The sequence below is a fragment of the Tachypleus tridentatus genome, chromosome 13, assembly GCF_004210375.1.
Source record: "Tachypleus tridentatus isolate NWPU-2018 chromosome 13, ASM421037v1, whole genome shotgun sequence".
Taxonomy (NCBI): domain Eukaryota; kingdom Metazoa; phylum Arthropoda; class Merostomata; order Xiphosura; family Limulidae; genus Tachypleus; species Tachypleus tridentatus.
This window is the reverse complement of record NC_134837.1, coordinates 259,382,426-259,402,637: the sequence shown is the minus strand read 5'-3', so window position 1 is coordinate 259,402,637 and position 20,212 is coordinate 259,382,426. Positions and strand designations below refer to the sequence as shown.

The 20,212-nt window shown below is 32.1% G+C and overlaps 1 protein-coding gene across 7 annotated transcripts in view; it reads left to right on the top strand.

The window, feature by feature from the left end:
* The window catches only part of CycH (cyclin H), a 36,036-nt gene that overhangs the window by 9,804 nt on the left and 6,020 nt on the right, over window positions 1-20,212 (top strand). For all 7 annotated transcript variants that reach the window (XM_076482202.1, XM_076482203.1, XM_076482198.1 and 4 more), the window contains 6 exons: window positions 7,181-7,303; window positions 8,990-9,063; window positions 12,623-12,824; window positions 13,216-13,323; window positions 14,189-14,244; window positions 16,608-16,678. In XM_076482202.1, coding sequence (XP_076338317.1) covers window positions 7,181-7,303; window positions 8,990-9,063; window positions 12,623-12,824; window positions 13,216-13,323; window positions 14,189-14,244; window positions 16,608-16,678 — 634 coding nt within the window. The remainder of the gene's footprint in view (window positions 1-7,180; window positions 7,304-8,989; window positions 9,064-12,622; window positions 12,825-13,215; window positions 13,324-14,188; window positions 14,245-16,607; window positions 16,679-20,212) is intronic.

The following is a 20,212-nucleotide window of genomic DNA, read 5'->3' as shown; positions in this document are numbered from 1 at the left end:
AGATGTGGTTGTAAACAGAAGGGTACTCCACCCAATTCACCTACACGTAAGTAAAAATGGCCACCTTGATACAATGTAACTGTTGATGTTTACAGTCTAATCTGGATGACATCAAAACACTGATTGCTTCCTACCATCCTGTATGTCTTTCCTCACAGGAAACATTTCTGAAACCTATACAGTTGCCTCTCAGTGATTTTCTTTGTACAGAAATGACAGGCTGTGTAATGGACAAGTGCATGGAGGGGTGGCACTATTGGTTGATCAGCATGTGCCCACCCTGTCTTTGTCACTCAATACACCCTTAGAGGCCCTGCCATTCGTGTTTCCTTGGGTCATACCATCACTGTTTGTTCTCTCTATCTGTCACCTGGAGAGACATATAATCAATCAGACCTTGATGCTCTCATCGAACAGTTGCTGTCTCCCTTTTTCATCCAGGGGGGATTTAATGGACATCATCCCCTCTGGGGAAATACTGATGTTGAAAGGAGATGTTGCTCTGTAGAGTGTATGCTCTCTGATCACAACCTTTCTCTTTTCAGTACTGGTTCTTCTACTTGTTTTCATGCACCTAGTCAGTCCTTTACTGCTATTGATCTCTCAATTTGCTCCCCTTCATTATTCTCCCATTTTTGATGGAGGGATCACAATAATCCACAAGGCAGAAATCATTTTCCTATAATTTTGAGAGAGACTGGCCATGATCTATGCCACCTGATCTGTGTGCCCCAGTGGAAGCTGGATCATGCAAACTGGCTCTCTTTCACTGCTCTTATAAAACTTGATCCTGTCATCGTCTATAAGTTATCAATTGATGACTGGCAGCAGTAACTGACTGTATTATACAAGCAGCTGCTAATTGTATTCCTAAAACCTTGACAAGTTTTCCACAATATCCTTGTCTGTGATGGAATCCTAGATATCACATGGCATGGAAGGCTCAAAAACGGGCCTGGGATACTTTCCATAGATGTATCCCACACTCATACCACATCACTTTCCATCAGGCCTGTGCACATGCTCGGTGGGTAAGACGTCAACGCTAGAAAGAATCTTGGATTAAGTTCATAACTAGCATATCTTCTACCATCAGTTCCAAAGTCATATGGGACAAGATACGAAAGGTCAGTGGGCAATATCATTCTGTCCCCACTCTCAATCTTGCTTTCTGATGGCCAAGAAGTAGCTAATAGCCAGAGCATTGCCGATACTCTAGGTGAAAGTTTTTGCCAGGTATTTAGCACTTCTGCTTCTTCCTCCACCTTCTAAGCCATCAAGACTAAAGCAAAGCAATCACCTCTTTCTTTTTGAGCTGATTGTCTCTATGATTATAATCGTCCCTTTACACTGATGGTACTCGAACTGGCCCTTCATCAGTCTGGCAGTACATCTGTTGGACCTGATGATGTACACTATGTCATGCTGTGCCATTTATGTCCTGCTTCTCTTGCTATTCTTCTGATTATTTTTAAGCAGATCTGGCAAGAGAATGTTTTTTCTAATGCCTGGCGTCAGGCTATTATCTTATCTTTCTCAAGGCCTGGGAAAGATCCCAAGATTCCTTCAAACTACCGTCCAATTGCTTTGATGAGCTGTCTCTGTAAGACCTTAGAGAGGATGGTTAATGCTCGTCTTGTTTGGTTCCTCGAACCAAACAACCTCCTCTCATCCACCAAGTGTGGGTTCTGAAGACAGTTCTCCACCTGTTTCAACTTGAGAAATGTCAATTAGAGAAGCTTTTTTTAAATAAGAACATCTTGTTTCAATATTCTTTGACATTAGGCTTATAATACAACATGGAGGTATGGCATTTTGCAAAACCTCCATTTATATGGGTTACGGGGCCATTTGCTCATACTTATTAAAAACCTTTTAATGGACGGGAGATTCCGAGTTAGTGTGGGTTCAACACTTTCCCGTTCTTTTCTACAAGGCTGTGTACTGAGTATTTTTCAGTATAAAAATTAATGCCATCACTGAACAACTTTCTCTCACTGTTGTAAACGGGTTCTATGTCAACGACTTTTACATCTCATGTCAGTCGTCAAACATGAGGTATACTGAGCAGCAGCTATAGAATGCCTTCAATTGTTTACTGAAATGAACCACAGCAAATGGCTTTAACTCCTCTCTCTCTGAAACCGTTTGCATGCACGTTTGTCGCCACTGGGTATGGACTCCGTATTGGTGAAGTTGTGCTACCTCTAGTCTCTGAAACAAAGTTTTGGGACTTATCTTTGACCGAAAGTTGACATTTATACCACACATCAAGCAGCTACGGGTCAAATGTACAAGAGCACTGAACATCCTCCATGTCCTCTTTTACACCACTTGGGGGTGGATTGATGTTCTATGCTAAAGATATATCGTGCTCTTATTCGATTAAAACTCGACTATGGATCATTGGTCTATGGCTCTGCCAGACCATCAGTCTTAAATATGCTAGACCTTATCCATCATCAAGGACTTTGGCTTTGCACTGGGACGTTTTGCACTTCCTCAGTTCAGAGCTTATTTATAGAGTCTCGTGAACCTTTTTTGCACCTTTGCCGTTTGCAACTGTCTTTACTGTATGTTTCGAAATTTCTTTCCTTACCAAAACATCCCACCTAGGGTTGTGCTTTCTTTCCTCGGTAGGCCATACTTTTTCAGAATAGAGGTCTGCCATTGCTCCTTTTGGCCTTCATATCTGGGCACAGTTGGATGAATTTGGTTTGTCCTTGGATAACATTGCTGTATCCATTGGTCAGCCCATCCCACCATGGCTTCTTATAATCTCCAGATGTGACCTGTCTGTAAGTCATCTAAGAAAAGCAGATACTCCCAATTGTAAGTACTGTCTGCTGTTGGCTGAACATCTTTTGAACCATCCTTCCATTCCTATATATACAGAGGGTTTGAAATCAGATGACTGTGTGAGCTCTGCTATGGTTTTTGTGGTTCGGTGGTTGCGTGCAGAATCCCCTCTACAGCTTCTGTGTTCGCTGCTGCTTGTACACCATTTTTATTGTCTTTGACCACATGGAAGCTAAGCAGTACTCAAACTGCACTTTTATACTGACTCGCTTATTTTTCTCATCATGGTTATTTACAAGATAAGTAAACCTAGTTATTTCATTTTATAAAGTCAATTGTTTTGAATCAAATACAATCCTTAACTTACTCTTCAGGTAAAACTTTACATAGATTAAAAACATATGAAGCCCTTTGTTACTTTGTTCTTTGAGGCACCCACATGTATATTTGGGACACAACCAATTTTTCTCTATCTGGCTTTCTGATAAACCTTGAATATAGGGGATAGCCTTGTTTGTCTGAGTTCAAGGGAATTCAAACCTTGTTATTTTAGCTCTGAAAAAAACAAGGTGTTGTACCTTGTCATTTTCCTTTTACTTTCTATCAATTGCCTAAACATATTTATAGTGAAACCTAACTAGCTCTGTAAATTAAATATTTGAGTCTCAGATGAGTTTTAGTTTTCACCTGCTACTAAATTTTTTTCACAGATTATGAAATTAGCAGCAGCCCTAAAATAAATATGAAACAAAGCTCAGTGTATTTGGTATACTTAATATCCCATCTGGAATTTTGTCTTTGTTTAAAATAACCAAATATTGACATTTTCTGTTGTAGTCGTACAACATAACATATATTCATTTTTAACTATCTTTGTTTACTAGTGCATATGTGACACCAGTTAATGAGAGCTTCACTTTTTAAACTGCCACAAATGCCAGTATTATTAGAGGAGTCTTGACTGACATTTTGGAAAGAAAGAAGTTACAATGAATAATTCTTCTCTCTCTCTCTCTTTATTTTTTGCAAAACTATGTGCACTCTGTTTTCTAGTTGCAGTTGTTTAATGTATTTTTTCCTTGTTACTTTAATCTATAAGTTTAATGAAATAAGTTACTTGTTTCACAAGATACTATTTGAAGTTCATGTTTACATTCTCCAAATGTATACGATAAAGTTGATTGACTCATGTTTTTGAACTAAATTAACCCTTTCACTGCTTTGCACATCACATGATGTTTAAGGGTTTTTTTTGCCACTGTTTAAAATCCGAGTTGATATATGTTTGTATTTGTACCTGTAGATGTCGCCCCAATACCTGAACATAGTAGGAAAAGATGTATATAGTGTAAATATTAGGCATTTTTACAGTATTGATTTATATTATTGTGCTAATTGTAAAATGTTACAATATGGTCATGTTATTCACAAACAATACTGTGCCAGTGCATGAGATCATTAAAGGAGTGCAAAACGACATCTTAAAGACAAGTACTGCTTGCCCTAGCATCTTTATCTTGCAACCAGTAAGGGTTCATCCAATTAACCCCAATTCCATCTTTGCTTGACACACCAATCAGCCTACATAGAGGTTGTTATGTGCATGCTATATTATGATTTCATAGGGTTATTTGTGTGTGTGTGTGTGTGTGTGTGTGTGTGCTCATGCACATATGAAGGTGGGAGGTTTTCCATTTCACCCAAGATGTGAAAAGGTTAGTGGTGGTTTCATTCCAGTTGTATTTTGATTTAATTGTTTGTTGAATTATTTGATTTTTTGTATACATTTTCTTCATTAATGGTACTGATATCTATTTTAAATTAATCTCTAATCTTAGTCTTGATGGTTTCTTTGACCCCAACTGTACTCTAACGATTGACTGAATCAGTGATTGAAAAGTGGTTGCTCTGAATAGGAATACCACTATTCATACTCTTGTACAGATGACAACTTGACAACTGTTTTTCAAATGTTCCTCAATCAGTGTTTCTAATGTTTGAATAGTCAAGTCAATATACCTTATAGCAAGGTAGCAAGGAAATGAATAGTTCCAGTTCATGTGAAAATGTGGAAAAATACAGACCAGCTTTATACAGAAAATACATAGATGATACATTTGTGGGTTTTTTTTCAGTAAATAAGTACAGCAAAACTGTTTTATGATTACCTAAATAAACAAAATACCACTATTCAATTTACTGTTAAAGTACAAAGTAACTCACAATTACCTGTTCTGGATATGAAAGTTATTAAATACAGATTATTTCAAGTTGAGAGTTTTCACACACACAAAAAAACGTTTTCTTGGTTAGACTCTCATTTTAAGAGCTTTATTCCAGAGTGATTAAAAAAAGTCTAGTGTAACTTCTTATGAATAGAGCACCGAAAAGAGCTAGCACAAAATGTTTGTGTCCTGTGACCCATGTGTTACCATATCTACTCACTGGTACACACTACTAAAAAAAAACTTATCAAGATAAATCATCCACAAATTAATATGAGAATGGTTTTTAAACCTCAAAGAAACATCCAAAACTTTTATATTAAAGACAGTATCTTGTCACTCATGCATTTACTGCTATTCATTTACTTGCTGTAAGAGAGGTTTATTGCTTGAACGGTTCAAATATTGGAAACTCAAGAGTAAGGCATGCAAAGAACAATAAACATGCTGTCATCTGTACAAGAGCTTTCACCATAAACTTTTCACATAAACACACACAAATATATAACATTTTATATATGAACATGTTTAGTGTGATACACTAGATAACAGGACTGTTCTTCTCAATATGCTTTTACAAAAGGCTCATATTTGCTATCTTTGAGTTTGTGGAAAAACAACCAAGATGTATTGTACCATTAAGGCACAATGCCAATTGATACTCCATGAATCCAGTGAGTTCTGCATGTTCCTGTTCACTTGTGGTCAGACTTACATAGATGTCTCATAGACATCTAGAAAACAAAACTTGTGAAGTTAAAAGAAGACACATCAGAAACAGAGAAAATATAAAAGTGTGTGAAGAGCACTGATTGTCACATAGTACTGCTAACATTTGAGTTCAGAAGATTGACAGTTGCCATACAGTATTTATGGATTGAAGTAACTAACAATCAGATGTCCCATGAACAAGGACAAAAAAAACAACAACATATTTTATGTTAGTATCTTTAGGAGGATGTTGTGGTGGTGGTAGGGCAAATAAGTGCATGCAAGTGTATCCATACTGGCTATTGCCAACAATTAATCATAAATTATTTTGAAGTCAAATCAGTACAAGCCAGAATATAACATTGCTTATCTTGTGGGGATAATGATGAAACTGTTTACAATATAATCATTGTCTAAGATGGTACAGTGATTGTGAGAGGATGTTTAGGGTTAAGGAAGTTTGTTTTCCCAAGACTTAATACCAGAGCTAAATTGAACCTGACTTTGGTACCATTAAGACTGGCAATATGAGTAAGTAAATTCATTCTGTGATGGTGTACAAGGGTCATATGATACAATAAACTAAAATGTCAGTCAGTCATTTTAAGTGTTTGAACTCAGAATTACAGACCAGTTTTTAATTTCATTTTTTTTAACTAATTATGGGTCGTGTTATTGTGGGCCTATTATTTTGTTGGTTGATAACACAAGTGGCATACAAACATTTAAAGAAAAGTTTAATTAATCCTATCATTTCTTACAGAGCTTCTACATTTTTGTTGTGTAGAAACTGAGTGATTTTTACCAAATTGTTTTATTGTTTTTTTACTCTTGAACAAAAGTGTAAAAACTGCACAGTATATTTGTAATATGTGGACTCCAGTAGAAACAAATAATATAAAAAACAGGTCAGTACTTCTAAGAATTGACATTCCATAACTTATGGACATAGTTTTCTGCAAAACCTAGAAACAGAAATGCCATAATGCAACTCATTACACAATTTAAAGTATTCAAAATATGGTTGAGAAAACATAGTGATCTGTACTAAATCTAGATACATATGTACATAAACTCCAGGGTCATAATGATGAGTTTACCGTAATTTTCTTCAATTTTATGGACATGATGAATGAGTTGCAACAATTTTATTTATGTTCTGAGTAATTTTGCTTACTCCTATGATAGACAGAACCTGGCTGTTTCCTGATAAGCACGTGTATATCCTGTGTAATGTTTATCTTTAGAATAGTATAGTACCTATCTGTTTTCCAGTAAACACAAGTATATTTTATGTAATGTTTATTTCTAGAATGGTATAGTACTTATCTGTTTTCCAGTAAACACAAGTATATTTTATGTAATGTTTATCTCTAGGATGGTATAGTACCTGGCTGTTTTCTGGTAAGTGCAAGTATATTCTCTATTATGTTGTTTATCTCTAGGATGACGTAGTACCTAGCTGTTTCCTCACACCCGCTGAAGAACGGATGTTGTGTAAACAGTTTGAATGCACGTTAAGAGATTTCTGCAAAAAGTTTCAACCTCCAATGCCAAGAAGTGTTGTAGTAAGTAAAGAAATATAAACAGATTTGTTGGTTTAATACGCTCTCCATACTTTTAAAATGTATGGGAATTTGTTTACTAAATATTTTTAAGGAAATATGATACCCTCAATATTTTAATGGTTTATAAAAGCTATGACTCTAGAAAACACATGAAAAAAGTGGCTTGTATTCTACACTTGAGGTATATTACAAAAAAGGTCTGCTAAACATTTAAACATAATTTGCCACATTTAAAGTCATAACAGTTTAATGTCTTAGTTCAGCCACCAAAACTGTTTTATTGATACAAAAACATCACAATTCATTCAATGCAGATTAACTTTTAATGTTCAATTTTGGAAACAAAGAACTAAGATAAGACATCAGCCAATTTTTTGGGGAGGGAGAAAAAATATTTTTAATTGCAACGTGAAATCACTTTGCACTCAGACTAGTAATGAAAGAGACTATTTTTGCAAGTAAATCTTTCGTAGAAATATTTCATTAAAAATCTGATTTTGTGTTCACAAGATACTTGTAATTTTTACTAAAAGTCTACTGAATTTTGAGAACATGCACATGCTGTATTAAAAGTTGTGTGGATGCTTAACATGTGCAAATGTGTAGACAAAAAAGCATGTATATTGTACAGAGCCCACCATGAAAATTTTAAAGCGCATACATTCATGCCCATAATTTTTATTAAAATAGTTTAAATACCAACATCCCCAAGTGTCTATCAACAGAAATTCATTCATTTAATTATTTATGGTTGATGTGTTTTTTAACCATTTATTTATTAATCTATCATTTCTATCATAAAAACAATTGGCACTTTCATTTATGACCTGCTGTTTGTGCTGTCTGCTTTTGATATGATCAAGTTCACTTGATAAAATACAAGTAGATGTGTGACAGCATTTAATAATACTTTATAATTCTGTGATAGATATTTCAGTATTTATTCATTCTCTGCCATGTCATACTCAACACACAACTTGCAGTTCTTCTAGTAAGTAAAAAGAAAAGAAAAAAATGTTTACAGCTGCGTGGCAGGGATGGGGGAATTAGTTTGGGACAAGATAAGTCACGATAATGTGATGTCAGACCACAAAAATCCACTTTTTTCATAAGAGTTCCCTAACACGATGTCACTGTGTACTTGTAACACTTACTAGCAGGGGCGTAGATCCTGAGGGGATCGGGGTGTACATCCTCACTTCATTTTAGGTGGGGGTATGGTGCATACAATCATCCCCCCTACAGTTTGGCCTATTGAATTGTTTTATTGCATCACAGGCCTACAAATTGTGTGTTTGTTCTTGTGATTCTCGTGATCTTACCAATCGAATTACATAATTAGGCCTAGATGTAGGCTTTTACAGTAGCCGAAATGTGCATCTTTAATATAGGCGTGCTTCTAAGCTTTTCGATCTAAGCGATAGTTTGTAAGTATCAGTCAATAGGCCTAAGTATACATGCAAGTATCATGGCAATAAGATTACTCTGTGACTGCAACAGCTTTCAGGTTCATGTTGTCAGAGATTACCAATTTGCATATTGAACAGTCCACATAAGTGGTTGCAAAAATCATCCCCTTATCGGGTGTAAAAAATCTATGCCCCTGCTTACTAGAGTCCAGATTAGCATTGATTGGTGAAAGTAAAGTTTGTTTACATTAGTTAATAAAATAATCTTTTTTTACAGGGAACATCACTTAATTATTTCAAACGATTTTATCTTCATAATTCGGTGATGGATTACCATCCAAAGCACATCATGTAAGTATTTCTTCCAACCATTGTGTGAAGTAATTGATGACAAAAAGCATCCGAGCCATGAGCCTCGAAATGACAAGGAAATTATGGCATAAACGTCTGTTTAACTAGAAGTAATTATACTTTGTAAGCATCTTCTGACAAATTTTGTATTATTAGATTTTTTTAATTATTGAAATTGTTTTTCTAGGTATGATAATGTGTAATTAACTTAAGATTTACTTTTTAACCCTTTCTCTGACTTGACTGAGAAAACTCATGCATCCTCTATTTAAAAACAAATATTAATTCCTGAGGTGATTCAAACAAACAATTTCTTGACTTATTCTTAATAAGTTGGCTGGAATGTATTCACAAATTTTGTTTTACTATCATTGCTGAGTAGATGACATTGAAAATTGTTTGTGCTGAGTTTTATTAAAATATTTTCTTAGTATGGATTATAAACTGGAGAAAAGCAGTCCTATTCTTTAGTTTCATTAAAATAATATATAAATAGAGATGTGTAACATTTATTTACCAAGTACATTTTGTGTACAAACTTAACATTTACATATAAATATAGACTGCTACAAAAACAACAGATAAAAATTTTTTCGTTAATATTCAAGAAAAGTCTGACACATAAGAGATTAATATATTGTTATTGTTAATTCATTTAACTATTGAAAACCTTACACATAAGAGGTTAATGTATTGTTATTGTTAATTCATTTAATTATTGAAAACCTGACACATGAGGTTAATGTATTGTTATTGTTAATTTATCTAACCATTGAAAACCTGACACATGAGGTTAATGTATTGTTATTGTTAATTTATTTAACTATTGAAAACCTTACACATAAGAGGTTAATATATTGTTATTGTTAATTCATTTAACTATTGAAAACCTGACACATGAGGTTAATGTATTGTTATTGTTAATTCATTTAACTATTGAAAACCTTACACATAAGAGGTTAATGTATTGTTATTGTTAATTCATTTAACTATTGAAAACCTGACACATGAGGTTAATGTATTGTTATTGTTAATTTATTTAACTATTGAAAACCTTACACATAAGAGGTTAATGTGTTATTGTTAATTCATTTAACTATTGAAAACCTGACACATGAGGTTAATGTATTGTTATTGTTAATTCATTTAACTATTGAAAACCTGACACATGAGGTTAATGTATTGTTATTGTTAATTTATCTAACCATTGAAAACCTGACACATGAGGTTAATGTATTGTTATTGTTAATTTATTTAACTATTGAAAACCTGACACATGAGGTTAATGTATTGTTATTGTTAATTCATTTAACTATTGAAAACCTGACACATGAGGTTAATGTATTGTTATTGTTAATTTATCTAACCATTGAAAACCTGACACATGAGGTTAATGTATTGTTATTGTTAATTTATTTAACTATTGAAAACCTTACACATAAGAGGTTAATGTATTGTTATTGTTAATTCATTTAACTATTGAAAACCTGACACATGAGATTAATGTATTATTATTGTTAATTTATCTAACCATTAAAAGCCTCACACATAAGAGGTTAATGTATTGCTATTGTTAATTCATTTAACTATTGAAAACCTGACACATAAGGTTAATGTATTGTTATTGTTAATTTATCTAACCATTGAAAACCTGACACATAAGAGGTTAATGTATTGTTATTGTTAATTTATTTAACCATTGAAAGTCTGACACTTAAGGGGTTAATGTATTGTTATTGTTAATTTATTTAACCATTGAAAGTCTGACACTTAAGGGGTTAATGTATTATAATTATTAATATTTTATTTAACCATTAAACATTATCACAGTTTATTTATATAGTTTGTCCAATTAGATTAAATATCAATAAAAATCAAACAAGAAGAATGAAAGTTAATTCATTGTTAGGAGTAAAGCTGTAAATATAACAAAGTTATTTCATTCCACTGTTATGTTAATACAACACTTGTTAGGAGTAAAGCTGTGAATATAACAAAGTTATTTCATTCCACTGTTATGTTAATACAACACTTGTTAGGAGGAAAGTTGTAAATATAACAAAGTTATTTCATTCCACTGTTATGTTAATACAACACTTGTTAGGAGGAAAGCTGTGAATATAACAAAGATTATTTCATTCCACTGTTATGTTAATACAACACTTGTTAGGAGTAAAGCTGTAAATATAACAAAGTTATTTCATTCCACTGTTATGTTAATACAACACTTGTTAGGAGTAAAGCTGTGAATATAACAAAGTTATTTCATTCCACTGTTATGTTAATACAACACTTGTTAGGAGTAAAGCTGTAAATATAACAAAGTTATTTCATTCCACTGTTATGTTAATACAACACTTGTTAGGAGTAAAGTTGTAAATATAACAAAGTTATTTCATTCCACTGTTATGTTAATACAACACTTGTTAGGAGGAAAGCTGTGAATATAACAAAGATTATTTCATTCCACTGTTATATTAATACAACACTTGTTAGGAGTAAAGCTGTGAATATAACAAAGATTATTTCATTCCACTGTTATGTTAATACAACACTTGTTAGGAGGAAAGTTGTAAATATAACAAAGTTATTTCATTCCACTGTTATGTTAATACAACACTTGTTAGGAGGAAAGCTGTGAATATAACAAAGATTATTTCATTCCACTGTTATGTTAATACAACACTTGTTAGGAGGAAAGCTGTGAATATAACAAAGATTATTTCATTCCACTGTTATGTTAATACAACACTTGTTAGGAGTAAAGCTGTAAATATAACAAAGTTATTTCATTCCACTGTTATGTTAATACAACACTTGTTAGGAGTAAAGCTGTAAATATAACAAAGATTATTTCATTCCACTGTTATGTTAATACAACACTTGTTAGGAGTAAAGCTGTAAATATAACAAAGATTATTTCATTCCACTGTTATGTTAATACAACACTTGTTAGGAGGAAAGCTGTAAATATAACAAAGTTATTTCATTCCACTGTCATGTTAATACAACACTTGTTAGGAGTAATGTTGTAAATATAAGAAAGATTATTTCATTCCACTGTTATGTTAATACAACACTTGTTAGGAGTAAAGCTGTGAATATAACAAAGATTATTTTTGGAATTAATGCATAGCGATTTATTTGTGATGCTAAGAAAACAACTGAAAGACAAAAATAAGAAACCTTATAAACCAAGCACTTGCAAAAGGTAGACATTTCTTATCAGGGGTAAAATGGTAGTGGTTATATGAATAAAGGTCTATAATTCTAAAGGGCTTGGCTCATAGGGTTTCTTGTTTTTGTCTTTCATATTGACATGGTTAAAGTTTGAAGCAAGTAATAACAATAAGCTATTACTTCTCCAGGAATGAAACGTATATACACTTTAAAACACTATCTGAGTATTCAGTAAAAAAAACTAAAACTGGTTAGTTAAAGGTGAACATTTTGCAAACCATTTCGTTATCATGCTTTGGTTCCTCAGGAAATGTTGCTTTATTGTGTAACAAAAGTTTGTCTGAACTGTAAGACAAAATAACCTTTTCTGTTTTATCAGGGCAACTTGTGTCTACCTAGCCTGCAAAGTGGAAGAATTTAACGTGTCAATAACACAGTTTGTGGCAAACATAAAAGGAGACAGAGTAAAAGCGTCGGACATTATTTTAAACAATGAACTACTTCTAATGCAACAATTAAATTACCACCTAACAATTCATAACCCATTCAGGCCAGTGGAAGGGTTTTTGATTGATATAAAGGTTTGTAAAGAATAAATTTCCAATGTAAACATGGTCATTTTCTAAGTTTGCTTGCATCATTTTGTTTGTTTCTTTTTTGTTTTTTACTAGAAAGAAAAATATGCAGGAATTTCATTTTTATAATTGTCATGCTAAACAATGAATAGTGAAGGCGGGTTTTCATTTATAAAAGTTGTAGTGGGTACTTTAATAACGGAACACATTTTTGGGTTATGAGAATAATACAATTTTAGTTTGTTTTATATTTGTGGAAAAATATATGGTTGATTGATCATTTGCTAAAATACTATCTTCCTTTTGATGATTCAAGAAAGACAAATTGCAAGGAGATATTTACAGTAAAAGTTTGTCTTATTTTTTACATCTGTTAAGACTTAATGTTAATTTGTAGACAAGATGTCCAGAAGTGACCGATCCCGAAAGATTCCGACATTTCATTGATGATTTTCTGGACAGAACATTTTCAACTGATGCTTGCTTGCTTTATGCCCCTTCTCAGGTAATGTGTAACATTTTAAACCAGGTTTCAATGCCCATGGTGGGCAGAGCACAGATAGCCCATTGTATAGTTTTGTGTTTAATTCTAAACAGAAAAGAAAGGTAATTTTAAATGTTTTAACAATAAAAACACTTTCAACTAACTGCTCATAGGGTTAAATATTTAATATATTTACCCTTGCATGAGTGTGTTGTATTTTTATTTTTAATTTATATCTCCATCATTCAAACACAAATAAACTAAGCTGTGTAAAACAGAAATGACAAACAAATAGTACACATTTCATATCTTACATATACATGTTGAAATCGTTTTTAAACACCAAATATTTTGCATGTAGAGTGAAGAAATAAACAAGTATACTATGCTGTTCTCTCCAAGTTCAAAAATATAGATAAAAACATATGCAACTTACCTAATCAGTATTTCTTTATCCTGGGAAGGAAATGGTTTATTGGTTAAAGGTTTCTGACTTTATCAAGACATCTAGGGCTAGTCTAAGTGATATTCTAATGTGCTTTCAGTAATATACCATGTTAAACATGATATGGATGAATTTCTTGTGTAGAACAATGGTTCTCAACCATGAATTGGTGCCAGGTGACAGAAAGATAACAGTCGGTCTTTAAGATGGTTGGAAACAAATTGTGTAAAATAAATCTAGAAAATATAATGTTTTACAATGTAATTTAAAAGTACTTGATGAATAGTGTATGAAGTGGTCCGTGAAATTCAGAGGTAGAAATAAGCTAGTCTCCAGTAGGAAGAAAGATGGGAATCACTATTGTAAGGAATTCTCTGGAATACTGTAGAGACACCTGTGTTTACAAGTGTAACCAAAACAAGTACTTTTATAATCTTTCAGATTGCTTTAGCTGCAGTTCTTTATGCATCAACAAAACTAAAAGAAAATTTGGAAAGGTAAGTAAAATATTTATAATGTGACTTTAACCTCTACTGAAAATATATATATTATCAGCAAAGAAACAAATTAATTTTGGCAAACATTGTTAATAGTTTCAGTAACAATGCAGTTGTTATTGTAAACACTTTTAGATCCAGGCAAAGAGATACTAAATACAGATTATTTACAGCAGATTTTGGCCATTATTAAATGTGTTTGATGTAAGATTATTAGTTGTAGCTGCTGCCATGAGGAAATTGTACTTTGTCCAATTGAATGCCTTAAAATCCTGTGGGTGAAAAATGGAAGTAGATAGCATATGGCCCATGTTATACGTTTGTATTTACTCATTGAATATATTCTTATGTACATGAAGTGTCTAATTTCTGAAATTTATTTAAAGGTAATGTTTGTTGAATCGTACTGTCTTGAATCTTTTGCTTTTGGGACCCCAGTTTCACAGAGATAGTTATCCAGATTTACAATGCTAGAAACCACGGTTTGGTTCCTGTGGAAGGCACAGCAAAATATACAGTATGTTGTGTAACTTTGTGCTTAACTACAGACAAACAAGCTTTCCATGTTGAATGTATTTTTAAAATATCTATTACTGAAAAAATGGTATTACCTTGATAATTATAGTAACAAAATTTCTTGTACAAGTTTGCTAATGTTTACATAAGTTGTGTTTTCGGTTATTATGCAGCTTTATTTGTGTCTATTGATAACCGTACAACGTTGTCTCAAACACTTCAATTAATAACGAGCCCTGGAATGGCCTGGAGGTTAAGGTGCTTGTCTGAGGGTTGTAGGTTTGAATTTTTCATCACCAAAAAGTGCTTGCTCTTTTTGTAATGAGAAATTATAATATAGTGGTCAATCCCACTTCTAGTTGATAAAGAGCAGCCCAAGAATTGGTGGTGTGTGATGGTAACTGACTACCTTCCATGAAGTCTGTCACCACTAAATTAGGGGAAGCTAGTGCAGACAACTCTCATTTGGCTTTGCAGAAATTTTAAGACTAATTAATGATGTGTTGATAGTTACTTGTGTCATATATAGCCACAAGCAGTGCCGACTCTACTTTTGAAGGCCTGGCATGGTCAGACGGTTAAGGCACTCAACTCGTAATCCAAGGGTTGTTGGGTTCAAATCCCTGTCACGCTGAACATACTTGCCCTTTTAGCCATGGGGGCATTGTAACATGACAGACAAAATTAGAAATGGCTAATGCAGATATCCCTCGTGTAGCTTTCACAAAATTAAAAACAAACCAAACCAACTCTTTACTTTTGTGTTATTTTTGCTTAGCTGAACTTCTCAAGAAAATATTATATATTTTGTTTTTACAAACTGCAGTTAGGTTATTCCTAATTAAACAGAACAAGCTAATTATTGTAATGACACTCATAGTTGCATTTTACACACTAACGTGTTTATTAAATACTGTAGTATCCTCAGTGTAATACTAACTGATATAAAGTCTAAGCATATAAAATGCAGAAGTTAAATATTGAGGAAACTTGATATAATTGAAATATGTATATATTTAATAGTATTAAAATTATGTGGAAGAGTTTATTAAAACTGAGCTAAATAGTTTTAAATGTAACAATGGGATTAAGTGAAGCAGCATCTTTATCAAACCTGTCATCATATATTTACTATCATAAACTAATGCTAGGAAATCATCTCTGCTTTTCATTGTATGACTTGTAAAGAATTCTACCATGTACTAAGAAATTATTTTTAGCCTTTTCATTTTAATATATGTTCTTATCTCTAAAGTACTACATGACATCAAATATGCACATTGATTTCTAAAGGTCTATGAATTAATACAAATGATTAGTCTTGACACCTTAAAACTAGTTTTTGTACTTTTTAACTAGATTAGTAAATTGCATACAGGAATATACATACCAAGTTCATATCTGAACACACAATACTGATCATTGTGTGAACTATATCTTCATTACAGTAAACTATCCTGCAAGAGGGGAGGGTTGCTCACTGTTCTCTCTCTGTTTGTATATCCTCTCATGATGTCAGAGAAAACACAAAGTTAATTAGAAAAGAGTAAGAAAGCATATAACATGAGTGCTTCCTGGGGTTTATGTGTTCTCTAAACAAATTCATTCTGAAGGATCAGTAATATGGTTCAGTAACTCATTTTGTTCAACTATGAGAAATATGTTATAATTACAACTAGTTTCAAGATAACATGTAGAACTAATTCAAAATATAAGTTCTGTTAAGGTTTTACTTTTAAAATTTACATTATATATTAAATATTTTTTGTGATATAATAACAGCAACAAAACTATTTCTGTTGTAAATGCTATTATTGATACAGTTCTATGGTTATTTTTTTTAATAGATACATAACAGAAATACTGTTTGGAGACAGTCCATCTGAAAAACAGGCTTACATTCAAGAAGCTATTAGAAGTAAGTTTATGAAACTCTTGGTTCTCCAGTATGAAGGATTTGATTTAATAGATCCATTTATTGAATCAGTAATATCTAGTATAATTTTTTTCACCAAAGTGTATGTTTTTTATGCAGGTATTCTGTGTAATGGTGTTCATATTATATCATCTAATTTCCATAGAAATAAAATGCAACATTTTCAAACGATGTTGGTCTGTGGTTATACTGGTAACTAAAAACCTAGTGTTTATCATGAAGGCTTCATCAGTCATCAGTATTTTCACTGTTATAATTTGAACATTCGTTTTACTGAAGCAAATACTGACACAAATGTTATTATTTCTTAAAACATTTGTGTTATTATTTCTTAAATGCTTTGTTAATACAGACTGGAATAGATCAAATGGGAAAACTAGTGTTTGATGAGATTCACTTGTTTTTCTAGCCCATAGATACAATGTAATCTATAAAACTAGTGTTTGATGAGATTCACTTGTTTTTCTAGCCCATAGATACAATGTAATCTATAAAACTAGTGTTTGATGAGATGTTCTATAAAACTAGTGTTTGATGAGATTCACTTTTGTTTTTCTAGCCCATAGATACAATGTAATCTATAAAACTACTGTTTGATGAGATTCACTTGTTTTTCTAGCCCATAGATACAATGTAATCTATAAAACTAGTGTTTGATGAGATTCACTTTTGTTTTTCTAGCCCATAGATACAATGTAATCTATAAAACTAGTGTTTTGAGATTCACTTTTTTTTCTAGCCCATAGATACAATGTAATCTATAAAACTAGTGTTTGATGAGATTCACTTGTTTTTCTAGCCCATAGATACAATGTAATCTATAAAACTAGTGTTTGATGAGATTCACTTGTTTTTCTAGCCCATAGATACAATGTAATCTATAAAACTAGTGTTTGATGAGATTCATAGCCCATAGATACAATGTAATCTATAAAACTAGTGTTTGATGAGATTCACTTTTGTTTTTCTAGCCCATAGATACAATGTAATCTATAAAACTAGTGTTTGATGAGATTCACTTGTTTTTCTAGCCCATAGATACAATGTATATAAAACTAGTGTTTGATGAGATTCACTTTTGTTTTCTAGCCCATAGATACAATGTAATCTATAAAACTAGTGTTTGATGAGATTCACTTTTGTTTTTCTAGCCCATAGATACAATGTAATCTATAAAACTAGTGTTTGATGAGATTCACTTGTTTTTCTAGCCCATAGATACAATGTAATCTATAAAACTACTGTTTGATGAGATTCACTTTTGTTTTTCTAGCCCATAGATACAATGTAATCTATAAAACTAGTGTTTGATGAGATTCACTTTTGTTTTTCTAGCCCATAGATACAATGTAATCTATAAAACTAGTGTTTGATGAGATTCACTCTTGTTTTTCTAGCCCATAGATACAATGTAATCTATAAAACTAGTGTTTGATGAGATTCACTTTTGTTTTTCTAGCCCATAGATACAATGTAATCTATAAAACTAGTGTTTGATGAGATTCACTTGTTTTTCTAGCCCATAGATACAATGTAATCTATAAAACTAGTGTTTGATGAGATTCACTTTTGTTTTTCTAGCCCATAGATACAATGTAATCTATAAAACTAGTGTTTGATGAGATTCACTTGTTTTTCTAGCCCATAGATACAATGTAATCTATAAAACTACTGTTTGATGAGATTCACTTGTTTTTCTAGCCCATAGATACAATGTAATCTATAAAACTACTGTTTGATGAGATTCACTTGTTTTTCTAGCCCATAGATACAATGTAATCTATAAAACTAGTGTTTGATGAGATTCACTTTAGTTTTTCTAGCCCATAGATACAATGTAATCTATAAAACTAGTGTTTGATGAGATTCACTTTTGTTTTTCTAGCCCATAGATACAATGTAATCTATAAAACTACTGTTTGATGAGATTCACTTTTGTTTTTCTAGCCCATAGATACAATGTAATCTATAAAACTAGTGTTTGATGAGATTCACTTTTGTTTTTCTAGCCCATAGATACAATGTAATCTATAAAACTAGTGTTTGATGAGATTCACTTTTGTTTTTCTAGCCCATAGATACAATGTAATCTATAAAACTAGTGTTTGATGAGATTCACTTTTGTTTTTCTAGCCCATAGATACAATGTAATCTATAAAACTAGTGTTTGATGAGATTCACTTTTGTTTTTCTAGCCCATAGATACAATGTAATCTATAAAACTAGTGTTTGATGAGATTCACTAGTGTTTGATGAGATTCACTTTGTTTTTCTAGCCCATAGATACAATGTAATCTATAAAACTAGTGTTTGATGAGATTCACTAGTGTTTTGATTCACTTTTTTCTAGCCCATAGATACAATGTAATCTATAAAACTAGTGTTTGATGAGATTCACTTGTTTTTCTAGCCCATAGATACAATGTAATCTATAAAACTAGTGTTTGATGAGATTCACTTTTGTTTTTCTAGCCCATAGATACAATGTAATCTATAAAACTAGTGTTTGATGAGATTCACTTTTGTTTTTCTAGCCCATAGATACAATGTAATCAATAAAACTAGTGTTTGATGATATTCACTTGTTTTTCTAGCTCATAGATACAATGTAATCAATAAAACTAGTGTTTGATGAGATTCACTTGTTTTTCTAGCCCATAGATACAATGTAATCTATAAAACTATTGTTTGATGAGATTCACTTGTTTTTCTAGCCCATAGATACAATGTAATCTATAAAACTAGTGTTTGATGAGATTCACTTTAGTTTTTCTAGCCCATAGATACAATGTAATCTATATTCAAAGTAGTGTCATATAAGTTTTTGTCTAATGTAAATAATATTGATTGTTAGTTTCAAAGTTGGCTTCAAAGTGTTTTACCAATATTGTAACATTTTGCTCACTTCCTGTCCTTGTTTATCTTAACTATCACGTTCTAATACCTTTTCAGGACTACATGGGTCTCTCTCTAGAAAACTTGGGTATTACAATAGAAATATGTATATATATGTTTTGAAGTTTGTAGAGGATTAATTTAAAATTTGTATAATTTTAAAACCCTAATAATATTGTTAAAAGTTCAGTTTTAATAATTCTTCTCAATGCATTATGGTATTTGTAATAACAGACTTGCAATAATTTTGTCTTGAACATTCCACATGTTCTACACTGATTCAGAAGATAGCCCATTTTTCTTCATCAAGTACAGATTTTTCACAAAACATCGTATGTACTCTTACATAAATGAATCATTTTCATTCAAATTTGAACAAATTTGTTTATGCTTACAATGATGACAACTACTGGCTATAGATTTCTCTAGCTCAACTTAAGACTAATCAATCTTTCTACCACCCATGAGAAACGCACCCTTTAGTATATAAATAGTTAGCAGACCACATGATGTGTCATTTCTGGATAGTATGTTTGTGGATGCACTTTGACATTTTTTTTCTTTTGAACAATATTTATTTAGTCACTTTTTGCAACAAGAGGTTGTGTAAATGACCCAAAC